A 16,712-nucleotide genomic window follows, 5' to 3' on the forward strand; every position below is an offset into this window, starting at 1 on the left:
GACTCGTACCAGGACGTAGCCATCATTCATGTAAAGGTTGAAAAAGAGCAGCGCGGTGAGCAGGAAGGTGAGGACGGGGAGCGTGGAGCGTTTTCTAAAACACCTCATCTTGTCCACGGACTTCCACAGCAGCCTCATGATCACAGCTGTGACTGCAGGGAAATGAAGAGAAGCGATGTAAGTCGCGATGAATAGTATTTGTTTTTGTTTCAGCTCCTTTTTAGCTCTGGACTTTTATCATTGTCACAAAGTATTAGAGATAAGAATATGTGAAAATATGATCCACTTTAATAAAAAGGTCAGTTAAATGATGGTGCTAGAAGGATGCCTGTAAAGCAGTTGAAGCAAAACTTAACTAATAGTCTTAAGAAAATCTGTGCTATCAGCGGTATCTTCAATAGAATAGCTGGTTACATCATTAACCATGGTAGCTAGAAAGCAGAGTGTCTGTAGCAAAACAGATGAGAGCGACCTGACATCTGTAGACTAGCTACATATGGGCAGCCATTTGTAAAATTGCAGTCAAAAATTAACAGCAATAATTTAGTTCATATAGCCAGTCATGAAAGAAAAGAAATGGGAGTTAATTTTTCAGATTGATATTTTCACAATTTCATTCATTTATAAATCAAAAAAATCAAATACATTTTTTTTTGTATAGCACATTTTGGCAGCAAGGCATTTCAAAGTGCTTTACATCATAAACACAAAAACACAAAGTCATGCAACATAGAATCAAAAATCAAAACATGACATTAAGTCAAATGCCATCGTTAAATTTATAATTGATTAGGTTTCAAATACAACTCTAAACAGGTGGGTTTCAGTCGGGATTTAAAGGAAGTCAGTGTTTCAGCTGTTTTACAGTTTTCTGGAAGTTTGTTCCAGATTTGTGTGCTGAAAGCTGCTTCTCCTCGTTTGGTTCTGGTTCTGGGGATGCAGAGCAGAACCAGAACCAGAAGACCTGAGAGGTCTGGAAGGTTGATACAACAACAGCAGATCTTTAATGTATTGTGGTGCTAAGCCGTTCAGTGATTTATAAACTAACAACAGTATTATTAGTTACACTAAAGTAAATGTCACAGTTTCTAACTAAATGCTTACCTAGAAACCTAAATATTTAGTTTACGTATTCATATTTATCTCCAATTTCAATCATTAGCTAAGTATTTAGTGTGAAACTAAATATCTAACTTGCTACTTAAATAATTAGTTTGGAGGTTTTTAGCTAACTTAATATTTAACTTGCTAAATAAATATTTAGTTTCAAATTATATACTTACAGTAGCTTGCTATCTAATTATTAGTGTGGAGGTATACATTTAGCTCGCTAGCTAAATATTTAGTTTCAAGGTAAATTTTAAGTTTGAAATATTTAGTTTGAAACTAAATATTTTAGCTTGGAGCTACATTTTTAGTTGGTTAGCTAAATATTTAGCCTGCAACTAAATATTTAGGTTCTAACTTAATATTTAGCAAGATAGCCTTAGCTTGCTAGCTAATCATTTAGTGTGGAAGTAAGTAGTTTGAAACCATTACATTTATAAATTAATGACTAAGATAGTGAAAATATGTGTTTCTTCTACGACAGGCCAAGTAATCCAAATGATTGTGTAACTTTACAAACGGCGCCCCATTACTATGACGACGTTTTATAAATTTACAGAACCTTTCTTGAAAATGTTCTATCAATCCCTTTCAGGCGCCAGCAGATGTACAAACTTTAAACCCTTTGAGCTGTGAAGCTTAGTGCCAGTCATCAAAATCACAGGGTTCCTAGTCAGATCTCAACACGTACATTTATTTCCTGTTAACTTGTTGCATGGATACGAGACACATCAGTGCAAATGATATTTAATCTTTTGGAATATTTGTAGATTGAAGAAACACTAAAACAAATGAAAAAGAACTGAAAACTCAGAATGGCAAAAAGAAAAAAAACCTTAGACTAAAGAAATCTGCAAAGGTATTCCATCATCCTTCCTCATTATCCTGGACAACTCCTGTCTTTACAGGTGGATGCCAGTTATTCATATCTAACCAAATAGATTATTCTAACGTTAATCAGAATAATGATCAGCTGCAACCCCGAGGCATCAATCAAAGCCTGGACACATCGTCATCTTTAATTACGTTTTGATGAGCTACTCAACATGACAGATGTGACCGTCGGGGGCTGAGGCCGATGCAGAAGGCTGATTTGAAGGCTTTTCACTGGATGAAGCTAAATGGCTGCTGGTGATGGATCGTTTCGTTAATCCGCTCACAAGCTGAGACGTCAGTCATCTGGTCTGCTGTTACAGGCCAGATGACTGTCCAGACGTTCTTAAACAGATGTTCCAATAGGAAATTAACCTTCCTGGCCCGAAATATAATATTAAACGGATTTCTTACAGGACTGATTTTTTTTGATGGGAGGTTCTGTAAAAATATAGCGGTAATTAGAAGTTTACATGTATCAAATAAGAAGACACATTCACCCTTTTTTTTTTCTCACTGAAGTTAAACCAGACCAAACTCCTCTGGTTTTAGGTAAGTTAGAATTACCCAATTTATTTCTATTTGCTAAATGCCACAATAATGAGAAAAATAATATGTCAGAGATTCGTTTATTCATGTCTACAAACTCAAAAGTTTACATACAGAATGATTACTGCCTCTTTAAACAACGAAGAAAAGCCCAGATGATGACGTCATGACTGGAAACGTCTGATTTGAGTTGATTGGAGGGACACCAGGTATAATGCTGCATTCCAGTTCTACTTGGAGCTGGGAAATTCCTACATGCTAGTAGGAAGAATCAACAGGAATGCCCTCCGAAGTTGGATATTCTACTGGGAAAATGGGAGCCAGTCCGACTACTCCCAGTTAGGACTTAAAACGCACGGCCAACTTCACGTTTCAATATGGCCGCTCCTCCGTTAAAAAGTAGTGAGTTGAGGTGGAAACATGTTTATTTTACAAGACTCACATGCGAGAGTGCGTCTAAAAAAAGGTTATAATAATCAACTAAAATTAATAAAATAGCAAAAACTGTAATTGAAAAACATTTTCTTTAACTGAAATAAATAAAGACGGTAATTAAAGGGGAAAAACAATAACTAACTGGAACTATATTGTGTGTTTATAAAACTAAAACATACAGAAATCATAGATAACATCCTTCCTTTTTCCGTTTATGAATCTATTTATTAGCTTTTTGAGCTGATGTGAAATTGGATTTTTCTTCACCATACAAGCAGTTTACATTAGCTGTCTGCAAACTACGGCGCTGTGTACACCTAGCGGCGCTTACGCTAGTCCGCAAAATGGCGACAGCAAAAGGTGGGAGAGTTCAGCAAAACCTGAATCCATTTTTTGAAAATGGTATCTTTTATTGAGTATTCATTAGCCAATCCATAGCATAGCATTTAGCTTGTATTATTATTATTTTTTTCTTTTGTATAGACATAATGTGAATGTGGACAGGGGGACAGAACGAAAACCATGCCAGGCATCCTGATATATTGTGTAAAGTGTGAGTGTAGCTCACAGACGTCTTGTTTTTACATTCATCAATTAACAAGAGGGGCAGTTATATTTCCATACAGGGGGCAGGTTGGTTTTAATAACTTTTTATCTATAATAAATGACATCATTATTTGAAACGCACATTTTGTTTTCACTCAGATTACTCTTTGTCAGATATTGAGATTTGTTCGTCTGAAGAATGTAAATGGGACATAAAAGCAAAACAGAGGAAATCTGCATTTCGCAATACTGTAGCTATTTACTACATACGGAAAAAAATCCCACCTTTTGGCACTCAATCCTAAAAAAAAAAGCAAAACAAAATTGATTCCACCCTGCTTAATTCTGATGTTGTAGAACTTAAAAGAACAACCTTCGATGTGAGACAGCAGCCGGGTCCAGTGACAAACACTTTATTATTCATTCATTCATTCATTCATTCATTCATTCATTCATTCATCACTCAGGCTCCATTCAAGCCCTCCACCTGCTAGAGAGAGTGAGCCGTCAAGAAAAAGCTCCAAGGTGGCACCTGAGAGAGTAAAGTAGAAAGTAGAAAGACAATGACAGCTGACACAAGTCAATATTATGAAAGCCTTGGCAGGAAAACACACACACACACACACACACACACACACACACACACACACACACCATTATCTGAGGCAGCAGCCTGCGACATCTGATATTGAGACGAGCGAGGAATACCTAACAAGGCACCGTAATGGCCGCCTGCTCACTCCGCCACGGAGAGAATCCTTCTAAGAAATGAGATTTTTGTTTGCTTTCTGTCCTCGAATCTAAGCAACAAACAAGCCTCCTATAGGTCACATACATTTATATGGAGATGAAGCTGCACTCGGCAGGATAAATAAGCCCCAAGTTTGAGGTTTGGGGTGGCGGTGGTGGGTTGGGGGGGCAATTTGCTTCTACTTCAAATGCTACTCTGCTGAGGTGTTTCTTTTATTCTTTTTTTTGTCAGCAAATTATCAGCATGCATGCCCAGGGAGCTCATTTCTACAACTGGAGTCATTTTAGATTAGAGGCCGTAAAATAAAAAGAAAAAGAAACAGATAGAGGAGAATACCAAGGAGCATCTGCATTTCAAATAGTAATACATCTTCAGAGAGTTTCTCTTCTTCACTGCGAATTAACCAGAGTCTCTCTGGAAGAATAAAAGAAATAAGAACTGATGGGGCCCACGCAGAACTGCTGTTTGAAACTTTTCTGAAAAGGAGGGGGGGAAAACGCTGTAGAGCACTTAAAAATGATAAACAGCTGGCGACGGCTGTTTGCACACGAAGCTAGACGGAAACTAAAAGGGTCCAGTCAGGTTTACTTGATGCTTTTCACACATTTTTCAGAAAATAAAGTCAAAACTGAAAATTGGGATATGCACAAGAGTAAAAACCATGAAAGAAATTTCTATTTAATGTTTTTTTTTTAAATTATTATTATTATCTTCAAATTCTTAAGCAAATAAGGTTGGATTTTGCACCAGGTAGGGTAATTAAAGGAAACTGTTCAATTCAATTCAAAAGTAATTATTGATCACAAAGGGGAATTAAATATTAACTTGAGATTCTTCAAAGAGTTGTTCTAGACATTGATGGCTGTGTACAGGAAGGATCTCCTGTAGCAGTCTGTCTTACTGCGAATTTTGAAGACGCTTCTGACTGAAGAAACTGTTTTTCTTGATTTTCTTTTTTTCAGATTTTTTTCTTTTGTCACACTTCTCTATTTCAAATTATGACAATGCAAAACGCAGTTTATTAAATGTTTGATGTTGTTTATTAAGAAAAGAAACTAACCTGGCTCTACGTGGAAAAATGTATTATGATAGAATAAAATTTAAAAAAAACAACACTGAATGCATTAACTCTTTTGGGTTGACGTTCCCCCCACAGCATCCGGACCTGAACAATGACAGACCCGTCAGATCAGAATTCAAGATTCAAGAGTAGAAAGCAACATCTTTGATTTACACCGTTAATTAAATCAGATTCTTCACATTCACACATCACGAACGGATAAAAATAAGACAAAACTGTTTTGTTGTATATTGACATAGAAAACTCCAGGCGTATAATAACCTGAGGAGACTTTATGGTTTAAAGTGGCAGCATGATGCGTTTCTAGGCACAGAATGTCATTTCATAATCAAGTAACCGTGTTACCATCAGTTTTTATAAAAACGCTACATAAAACAAATATGACTTAAAGGAAATTTTACTTTGTAAATTAATTCCTGGACTTCGGGCCTCTGTCTTTTTAAACACCTGTTTTGTCTTATATTCCACCTTTAGGAAGTCATCATAACACGACGTTTTTCTCAACCCTTAAATAACATTTTACCAGTGTTACACTGAGAAGGAGCTCCTATAATGAGCTCAGCAGTTCCACTGGGTGGTTGCTAATTGCTGCTGGCTAGTCTGAAGGAGCTGAGAGGACAAGTAGGAGGGGAGGGCGGCTCTGTGAGGCAGAAGCTTGGAAGCTGCTGCTCTGAGGTGGAGCTGCGGCTTGAAGGCGGGGATAGGTCCAACCAGGTGTTTTGTACAGCTGAATGGTTGCCATGGAGCTTAATGGACATGCATGAAAGAATCAAAGCAACACTCCAGGTACGTTTCTGATGAGGAAATAACATTATAACAAAAAAGTAGATTTTACAGAACACTGCCCCTTTAACTTAATTAGGAAGTAGTTCTCGAGGCTGCATGTTTTTAATTTTCTTTCTCGGCAATGTGACCTAATATGTTCCTTTTTGAAATCGATTCCTTAAATCTAAGTCCTTCGAAAAGATACTTTTTACATGAATGCCTTTTTTTCTTCTTTTGTTTTACTTACAGTAGAAAGGTACGTTTATTTGTACAATATATTTAAGTGCTTGAAACAAGGCAGTTTACACCATGAAAATATAAAACGTTAACCAATTATGAAGCAAGCAATAAAAATTACATTTTAAACGTAAAAAGTGAGAACGGATGAAAGGTAAACGAATAAACAAGTGAGCTGTAAGTTGAGGCTACACCAGAAAAAAAAACAGAAAGACTGCAGTAAGTTAGACGAGATAAGCTTTGGGCTGGAGAGCTAAAGATTTAATAACCAGCCTGTAATGAAAGCGCGATTGTGGAAAAATTAATGAGTAATCTTTTCATTTCAACGACGCCCAATATGGCGGCCTTTTGGGAGCGAAACTTAATACCACTGTGCAGCACTGGCAACCAGTAGGACATTGGGATGTGAGCAGGATACGCCCTGGAGAGAGGAATGAGTGGAACGCGACAAGATGCTGAAACAGAAACTGCCTCTTCAGCAGAACCCTGCGTGTAATGAGTTTGGTCAGAAAATGATGGGTGGGACAGTTTTCACAGCGGAGACAGAGGGACGCACACGGAGAGATCCTGTTATCGACTGGATGAATGCAGGCAGCTAGAGGTGGTTAATGGTGGAGGGATGGACTGGGCTACTGGGAGTCTGAGAGAAGAAATATCACCTCCTTAATCGAGTTAGAACGAATAATTCCACTTTGAAAAGTGGCTTGGACTTCCACACTTAAAGCTTCAGAATATAACTTTTATAAAATTATGTTTTTTTTCCCTCCATATTTATTCAAACTGTCACCAGGACTGACAATATGATAATCTGTGAAAAAAACATCCCTGAGCCTCTGTTGCAGTCTGCAAAACCACCAATCACAGCCGGGAGGCGGGTGTTTGCGCTGTCAATCAATCTCCTGTATGCTGCTAAATGTGCTAATGGCTGGGAAACAATGTACTTTTACGGGAAAACTGGTTTATCCGCCGTCATTATTGGTTACGCTAACTACCCTTAGCATTTGTAGCAGGTTATGTTGTCATAACCAGTCACAAAAGAGCTAGCAAAGTTTAATTCTTTGCTAAATCGTAGCTTAGCAAAGAGCTAGTGGGACGGGATGAGCGCAAGAGTGATTGACAGCACTAAGACCCTCCTCCTGGCTCTGATTGGTTGTTTCTGACTTAGTGGTGTATTTCTGCAGGTAGCACTGGGAGAACTGGGAGAAGGCAGAGGACATAGATTTTTTTTAATAGATTACCTGTCTTATACTATCAAGACATAATTGAAAAAAAAGTTTTTTTTAAACAAAAGTTACATAATGCAGTGTTAGTAAATTGATGTAAATGCATCACTGATTGCAGCTTTGCTTCTACAGCTTTCCTTCTCTCACTTCTCTCTTTGTGCGACTAAAACCGCCAGGGTTCTCCTGTCAACTTCTCTGAGAGGAAACTCAGAAGGCATTATGAATAACCGCAGGTGGCCTCCTAGCAGATGCACATACGCCACTCACAGCCCGGGCGGGCACCGTCTGAAAGAGTGAGCCAGGCGAGATGATAGGTCGATTCTGCCCTTAGTGGGTGGCAGGTTCAAAACAGACGCAGACAATAAGATGTGACTCAAACGTTTCAGATAAGAGAGGAGAGTGAGCCAAGAGCTCAGGTCGGAGGCATGCAGTCACTCTTCATGGTGGTGAACATTATGTTAATTTTTGTATTTTCATGCTTGTTTGGTTTTTTTCCCCCACTTTTTTGCTCAGCTGATTAAACTGTGACATAGAAAATTCAAAGACAATTGAATTTTAGATTTTCTTTAAAGCACACAAGTTCAAATGTATGTAAACAGGCTCAAACATACACAAAACTGCAGGCACCACTAGCTAAAACGTTAGCTGTGCTATCCCTAAAACACTTGTGCTTAGCAGAAGCTAATGCTAAACAGCTAAATTCAGCCATGTTCTTAAAGACAACAGTTACAGTGTTGCATTCTGGGTACATAATAAATGTCATGATGGGAGGAAAGGAAACAGCTGTGTAAAGAACCTTCACCCACTTCAAAATAAAAGCATGAAGATAAACGTCTACCTACTTGTATATTTCTTAACAGTCGATAACCAAAATTCGACACGGACGTCGAATTTTATTCAACTGCATGTTTGCGAAGCAACAGAGTAAATTAGCGCTTTCCAGGAAATTAGTTTTAAGGGAAGGTAAGTGTGCCAGATGTTTTCAAAGTTACCAAAAATACTAAAGCGCTAAAAGAAAAATTAGCTCTGCTGTCAGCAGAGGAGTGTCCACCACATAGACCTGTACTTCACCAAAACATTTCACTGCCACAGAACTAGCCAAACAAATCTTTTTTTTTTTTGGTAGCATCTATAATGTTGAACCAGTGATGCTTGGAATGAATTCAAACTAGAGCACAAATTCTTGCTATTAGGTAGAAAACCTTTGAAAAAATTATTTACATGTTTACGTAAGTATGAAAGGATGTAAACTTCTGATGTCAGCTGGATATAAATACATGATTTAATACAAGAGTTAAATCATTAGCAAAAAAGTGAAAAGATGCATTCTAAAGTTCAAGAAAACAGACTTAGTTTATTTCTATTACACTTTATGTTTAATGCATTATCCAGATGGCGCAGAATTTTAACTTTGCACAATATTCTCGGTGAAATACAGAAGCATTTCACAACCTGAAGGACACGCATTCATTCGTCCGCCCGTTTCTTCTCTACGTTTCTGTATTTTTAACCTCATGCATACCGATGCTGTCTGAACGTTTCCTCTCCTGCCTCCAGCTGAGTCACCTTGAATAAATAAAGTGAGACTGACTTAGTGGTGTCCCCTTCTGATTCCCTCACAGTTCAAATCAAAGTGGAGTCTGAACAATAAAGGCGGCTCGGCTTCTGGCTGTTTGGGTTTTCACTTCAGAGCGGATCATAACAACACAGACGTGATCCGAGATCCGAGAAACTAGAAACTTGTTCTAGATTGCAAACTTTTTCTTGTAGAAACCAAGTAGATATAATCTGACCCGTGATGTGGGTCTCAGATTTATGATGACGTATTAGGGTCATTGTAGATTAAAAAAAGGAGTAAATTTCCACCCAAAAGTCCACAAAAATTTAAAATCTCAGAAATTTTGTAGAACAAAATTTGGAAATTTTTTAGCTTCAAAAGTTGGAAAAAAAAGTCTGAAATTTTTAGATTAATTTCAGAATAAAAAAAAAACAACAAAAAAAACTTGGAAATTTCTGAGATTCAAAAGTCAAAAATGTTCAACTTCTGGAAATGTAAAAAATTTATTAGAAAAAAGAAAATTATATATATATATATATATATATATATATATATATATATATATATATATATATATATATATATATATATATATATTTAGATTCCTCTTAGAAATGTTCCAGAAAAAAACCTTAGAAATTTATGAATTGAAAAAGTAAAAAACTTACAACTTTTTACACTCAGAAAATTTCCAAAACTTAGATTATCAGTTTTTGAAACAGACATCTCAATAATTTTGCTAGAAAATTTTGGAGATTGGTTTTTTTCAACTTTTCAAACTCAATCATTTTTGTGCTTTTTGTAGAAAATGTTTGACATTCCCAACTCAGAGATTTCCATGGTTTTTTTTTTCTAGCAAACTGTTGACTTTTGGAGCTCGAATATTTCCTTGAAAATGAATCTCAAAATTTCTAAATCTTTTGGTGGCAATTTACTCCTCCATTTATTTTCTCCACTTACGACGACTGAGTTGGATATACTGTAGAGTTGTACTGACTGTCATGTCTGCTGCGCCTCCATACGGGCGTGGAGCAGCGAGCTAATGTGGGTCAAAGCGCTGGCTGCTGAGGCGAGCCCATCCTCATTACAGTCGCCGCCACTGGGACTGCAGAAGCCTTTCATGTTCGTCTTTGACCTGAAAGGTAAATACACTCCAGATGCAATTTACATGTACAGCAGGCCCGCTGTGCGCCAGCGCCGAGCTTCAGAAGAAGAGAATCGTGTTAGCTCGGGGGCCGAAGGCCCGCTTTTAATCCTGAATACTGAGCAGCTTGTTGCAACTGCAGGAGCCGATACCGGAGATCAGATTATTTTAACCAATGCTAGTATGAAGAGGTTTCTGCCTCTGACTTGCCACTTATATCTTACAGCTGGATAGAGATCAGCCGGAGCGGTTTGAAGTGGTTAAACTGGACGGAGAACCAAGATGTGCTCCGGACACTTTTTTTTTTTTTTCTTTTAAAGAAGATAAAAATCAATGCTGTGGAATAAAATAAATATCATCTTTTCTGTTCCACATGTTGTGCTTCCTCATAGCCTCAGGCAGAGATTAGGTGCAACCCACAGCGGTCTGATAAACTCACTTCTTTCTCTTTATACAGCTATCAGCTGACAGCCTTTATTTATTATTGATTATTATTATTGTTATTATCATTGTTGTCATCCTCACTTTTCATCTCCTGTTCAAGACCTGATCTTTAATCGGTACATTTTCTCCACGCTGCATAATTTTGCAGGTATTTAATACCTGGGAACAATCTTGTTTGTATTGAATATGTGGAGAAGTTAACAGACTAACATATAACAATCATCATCTTGTGGAAAAGCTCCGGTCCTTCAGTGCCGGTGTCATGTGACTTTGGTGGCACTTTAAAGGGGTCATAGTTCATTGGTATCGCTTATTAAATGATAAATATTTTTATCCAGCTGTCATTATTTGGTAGAAGTTAGTTTTCATTTTTCAACTGTTCCTCTACCAGGTCTTACATATGAGCAGGCTCTGGTCCGTTACTCCATTGTATTTTAATCACAAAGCCAAAAGCTGGGCTTTTTGCTTTGGCTGTTTGAATTTAAAACTCTCAAATGATATCTAATAAAAAGAAACAAACAAAAAAAAATTGTGTTAGAGATACTAAAGCCAACAACTGTTGCAGAGACCTAAAACTCGTTTAGGCTTGTTCGGATAATTAGTTTGGAACAGAAATTAAGAAGATAAATTTTTAATGACCTCCTGACAAAGAACGTTGTGCACCTGTTGCCATTACCCTCCAGTGTCCCGTGTGTGTGTGTGTGTGGGCGTGTGTGTGTGTGTAGCACCAGACCAAAAGTTCATGGAGAAAATGTAGTTTTTTCAATGCCATAAGACTTGCATAGACTTCATTACCTTCTAGTCTAGTCTAGACCGCCCTAGACTAGAAGGTGGTCTAGGGTGGGGACCTAGAAGGCGGTCCTAGCCCCGCCTCCGAGACGCAGCTCCTCTTCAGAGCTGCAGTTTCCAAGCTTCTGCCTCACAGAGCAGCTCTCCCCCACTCGGCTCCTTCAGACTAGCCAGCAGCAATTAGCAAACACCTGGTGGAACTGAGCGTCAGTGTAGCTCACAGGAGCTGCTTCTCAGTTAAATGCTGGTAAAAACGTTGTTAAAGGGTAAATAGAGCAGCAGTGCTGTGATGACTTCCTGAAGGCGGAGTTTCATGAAGAGCAGAAGCTTTTAAAGAGACAGAGGCCCAATTTCAAGTCGTTAAATTACAAAGTCAAATTCATTTTCATTCATATTTGGTATATATACCATTAATGTAACTTGATTGTGCTGTAAAATGATAAAATGCCTGGAAAACACAAATGACTGCTCCTTTAACAGTGAAAGAAATGTACTGAAAAATTATGTTAGATTAGAAAAGAATCAAACTGAATTTTTTTGACAAGTTACAACAGTGATATAACTCAAAGTTGAGACAGAATGTAAATGCTTTTTATAAATGGATTTGAAAGGTGAGTACTCCTCACATAAAAGACTGTTGCTAGCATGACCTGGTAGCATTTAGCTACGGTCTGTTCAGTGATCAGATCTCTCAGTCCCCCAGGCGGGTCAGGTCGTCTGCCGAGTTCCTGGTGAATTTCTATTCACTGTGCTGGTGCCTGAGTGGGCGACAGGCAGGATACCACTCAGACAGGTCACCCATCCAAAACAAGACCCACGCTAAATTGTATTGTAGAGTCGCAAATCCTATAGCAAAGAACAAACTGTTATGTGATTATTTTCATATAGTAGCAACATAATTGAAGACTCCTTGGTTATTCATTTGGGTTTTGATATGGATTAAGCTCAGAATTCTAATTCTGTGTCAAAGTCAAAATTCTGAGATAGTGGTGGGCGATATGGACCTAAAATTTTAGCATGATATTTTTGGTACTGCGGTGATAACGATAAAAGTGACGATAAAAACTATTACTTTTTAATAATATCCCCACAAGCACAAATAACGCAAATGTATTGATATTTATTGATGTGATTTATTTATTGATGAAGTGAACAATTGCAGAAATAAGAATCCCAACAACACTGATAGTTTCAAAGGTTTTAAACATTAATTGGAATGTATTGCAACAACAATCAATTAAAATCTTACGACAGGAAATTTATCCCGATAAACGCTACGATAAATACACATCGCTATTCTGCGATTAAAGTCAGAATTCTTTTTTTAATCCCCTTCCGTACTACAAGATGATTTAAACGTGTAAAATTAGAAAGAGTCGTCCCAGTTTCAGAAACACTCAAGACTTTGAATCGACTGCGCTACGCTAACTGTTGGCCGCTGTATTTGTTTAGCGGGAAGCACCTGGAGCCTGATTTCCACAAAAGCTCCTGTTTGAAATTCAGCGCGTGTGCGCACACCAACATGGTCACGCCTCTGGCTGGTGCTCTCACCCAGTCTAGGCTTCCTGTAATAGAAATATTTAGGGCTATTATGGTCACAGCTAATCCATATGCAGGGAAGAATGATAATGACAAGAGCGTGCGCAAAAGAAGAAAAAAAATGCAATTAATTTCCAGGAAAACGGCTCCTCGGCGCCCGTAATGAGATGCCGAATTAATAAGCTTGTGTGCCGAACAACAAAGCCATTTGGTAAACAGCGCTGTTCATTTGCCTGTTGACATCCAGACAGTGCATGAACCCAGAAGGACACTAGTGAGCTGGCGTGTGTGTGTGTGCGTGTGTGTGTGTGTGTGTGTGTGTGTGTGTGGCAGGAAAGCAGGCAGCAGGGTAGGTTATGATGGAGGATTTTGGAAAATAACACGCTGGTGATTTTTGCAGTCTAATTTGTTGACAATATGAATACAGTTATTCTTTATGATGCTTTCCACTTTGCTTGTGTGAAGACGTCAGCCTGTTGGATCCAAGGCTGAAATTTTATTCCACATTTTTTCTGTGATCTAGTAGTAATCGCTCATATTTGTGCAAAATTCAAATGCAATTTCCTGTATTTCAAGGCAGCTATGTGTAATTTCAAATAAGGAATTGTTCCATATTTTACAGTTAAATTGTGCATTCGGTTTCGAATGATTACAAACGTGAAGAATTATCACATGTTCCAGAGTTATCTGGCATGAAGCATCAACTTGTCAAAATGAGAAAATGCAGATGGACTGATTTGAGATTCTCTACTTATGTTTGGTTTGGATATTGATCAATTTTTTTTTTATTCCATAGTGGGGAAAAAAAAAGATGAGTTTCAACTTGAGTTTTTGTTGATCAGTAGTTGATTCAGTGAGTTTTCTCTGTGGTGAGGCGTTTATGACGATGGAGGTGATTTTTGGTCTTGTAAAATGTCTCCTGTTGCTCCTGTAAGAAGCTCTGCAGCAGTGAGTTTGTGTTTAATCAATTACAGTTAAACGTAAGAATATCCATACCAATAGTACATGTACTGTACATTAAACATTTTCATTTAACCCAGCAGATTTTTTTAGCAGTTCTCTCACAAGAGTAGAGGTGGGCAACGCGATCCAAAATATCGACAGCATAGGTATAAAGTTGATATCCGTATCAGATTGACACTACCGTGGTAAGATGGATACTATGGGGCTAAATTGGGGCCATAAACTTTGTTCAAAAGGGAAAAAAAATAAAACTGAAAAAATAAATACATTTAAACTGAAAAATCTTTGAAAAAAGTTTTGAAATCATGGCAGGGACATCCGTAGCTGCCATGATTTTTAATTACATCTTGTGAATGAGCTTATTGAGGAATGATTTCAGTTACATTTCTTATTTAATGGAAACATGGCAATTGTGAGATTGTGTCTTTTTTTCACAACAGCACGACAACAACAAAGATCTGTGCACATTTTTAATGGGAACGCAGCTAGTCTCTTGTTCAGAGGTTTTCCATGTTGTTTCCTTCCTGAGTGCTGCGCCCCCTAAGGGCGAGGAAGTAAACTGTTTTTTTTTTTTTTCATGGAGTTTGGTTCTTGTGACACAGTGCAGAGCAAATGTGAACCACACCAGCTGAAAATGTAACAAATGTAGCTATTTCGGTCTCAAATAGAGTAGAGTCTACTGGACTATTAGATGTGAAAACACCCTTAGTCTCATGCTACACTGTGCAGACCCTCTGTCTGCACTGATGACGATTCACTCACCTCACCGCTTTATGTGGTTTACATTGCACTGCATTATTTGTTTACATCAACCACTATGGAATTTCAGAGACAGGGATCCAGTGTAAAACTGGGCCCATTCAGACAACTGCACATTTCTATACTCACATTTCCTTTTTCTGCTCTACTGTACCGTTTTTGCATTTGCCTTCAGGCTCATGTTTTGCTTGTAAGATGTCGTTTTAAACATACAAGCTCAGCAGAAACAAGCGACACAACAATCTATTTGGAGATGTGTTCAGAATAAGAAAAGACAAGCAAGCCGCTCGAAGAAAGCAAACAGTCAGATATTTTGCTGGTGTCTCAAAGGCGACGTAAACAACAGCTCTACACAAGCAACTGCAGGTTTTTTTTAAAAGGAAAAATGAAAAACAGAATGAAAACACTTAATGGTTCCCACTACAGCCTTCCCTATTAAGACCATACAGACAGAGTTTACCAGAAAAATGCTCTCCTCTACTTTTGTCAATTTGCCTCCTGAATCATTCAGCAATGCACAAAGATATTATATATATATATACTATATATACTGTATATATACAGTTGCAGTGTGTATGTTGCAGTATGTATATATATATATATATATATATATATATATATATATATATATATATAAGTCTCTGACTTAATCATAATCAGATTTACAAATATAGACCACCTGCATGTTATTGTTTACATAAGGAAACTTGGCGCATGCAGACAACGCTGGAGGGCAAAAACGTCTTTTACATGCCATCCATTTCCATATTTATAGCCGCGCTGCTGTAGAATAATTCCGTTAACTCAATGAAACATGGGAATTTAGGTATTATTAATTTCGTGCTGTGCTCCACAGCAAAGGGAAAACCCGTTTAAGTGCAACTCAAAACCGCGTCTTTCTCGCTCTCTGCATTGGCCAGGCTACGCGCAGACTCGTTGCCATAGCAACTGACAACAACGGCCCTAAAAAGACACCGAAATATTTCCCACAGAAAGAGCAGAACATTCAGTCTGTTACAGTAATGTGGTTTTAGGCTTAAAGTTTATTTTGTGATTATTAAGTGATTGCTGTGGTAAGAGGAGAAAACTATAAATATATCGCTGCACTTTACTGTATGGCAGGGGTGTCCAAACTTTTTGCAAAGAGGGCCAGATTTGATAAAGTGAAGATGCCCAGGGGCCAATAGTTTGTTCGGACATTTTTTAACTACAAACGTTTCATGCAAATACACACCGTTATAAAACAATTTTCATTGTCACAATTATCTTTATTTTTCAAATGACAAAATAACCAAATATAAGCCACTCAGGCAGATGAGAACAACTCTAAAAACCCAAATTCTGCCTTTCATTCATATCTGGAGAGTCAGATAACATTGAACAAACTGTATGAAATACCTTAAATTTACATGAGTTTAAAAATATTTTTGCCTCAAGAACATTTTAAACAGGAGTTATAAGTAATGCAAAGTTGTCTATTATTATTAAATCTTAAAACAAGTGAATTTTGCTCTTGTCATTTACAATATCTTTCAGAAAGTAATAGTTTGTCACATCTACAGGTTCATAACATCAACAGTAATAACCAAATCTTACTCAAGAGTTTAATAAAAATAAGTGCCATAAATCCAGGTGCATAAATGTTCGATTCGCTCTTCACTGCTGATAGTGACAGACGTTACCGTTCAAAATACTCAATTTCATGTCCTCAACTCTCAGTGCCACACTGTTACGTGCCAGGCAAACATTCGCAAATTCTTGCTTCTTCTCAGGGCAAAATGTTCTCCACCATTTTCATAACACAGTCTTTGATAAATGTACCTCCAGTAGAAGGTTTGCCATGTTTAGCTATTAACATGGCCACTTCGTAGCTTGCTTTGGTGGTATTTTCTTTTGACTCACAGGCCCGCGTGAAGAATCGCTGTTGTGATGCCAGTGCAGCTTGGAGC

The 16,712-nt window shown here is 37.7% G+C and overlaps 1 protein-coding gene across 4 annotated transcripts in view; it reads right to left on the reverse strand.

Moving 5' to 3' along the window:
• The window catches only part of LOC102226325 (alpha-1,3-mannosyl-glycoprotein 4-beta-N-acetylglucosaminyltransferase C-like), a 53,430-nt gene that overhangs the window by 2,047 nt on the left and 34,671 nt on the right, over positions 1–16,712 (reverse strand). For all 4 annotated transcript variants that reach the window (XM_023344208.1, XM_005807458.2, XM_023344216.1 and 1 more), the window contains exon 3: positions 10–152. In XM_023344208.1, coding sequence (XP_023199976.1) covers positions 10–138 — 129 coding nt within the window. In that variant the 5' untranslated portion in view covers positions 139–152. The remainder of the gene's footprint in view (positions 1–9; positions 153–16,712) is intronic.

Source organism: Xiphophorus maculatus, chromosome 2 (genome assembly GCF_002775205.1).
Source record: "Xiphophorus maculatus strain JP 163 A chromosome 2, X_maculatus-5.0-male, whole genome shotgun sequence".
Classification (NCBI taxonomy): Eukaryota; Metazoa; Chordata; class Actinopteri; order Cyprinodontiformes; family Poeciliidae; genus Xiphophorus; species Xiphophorus maculatus.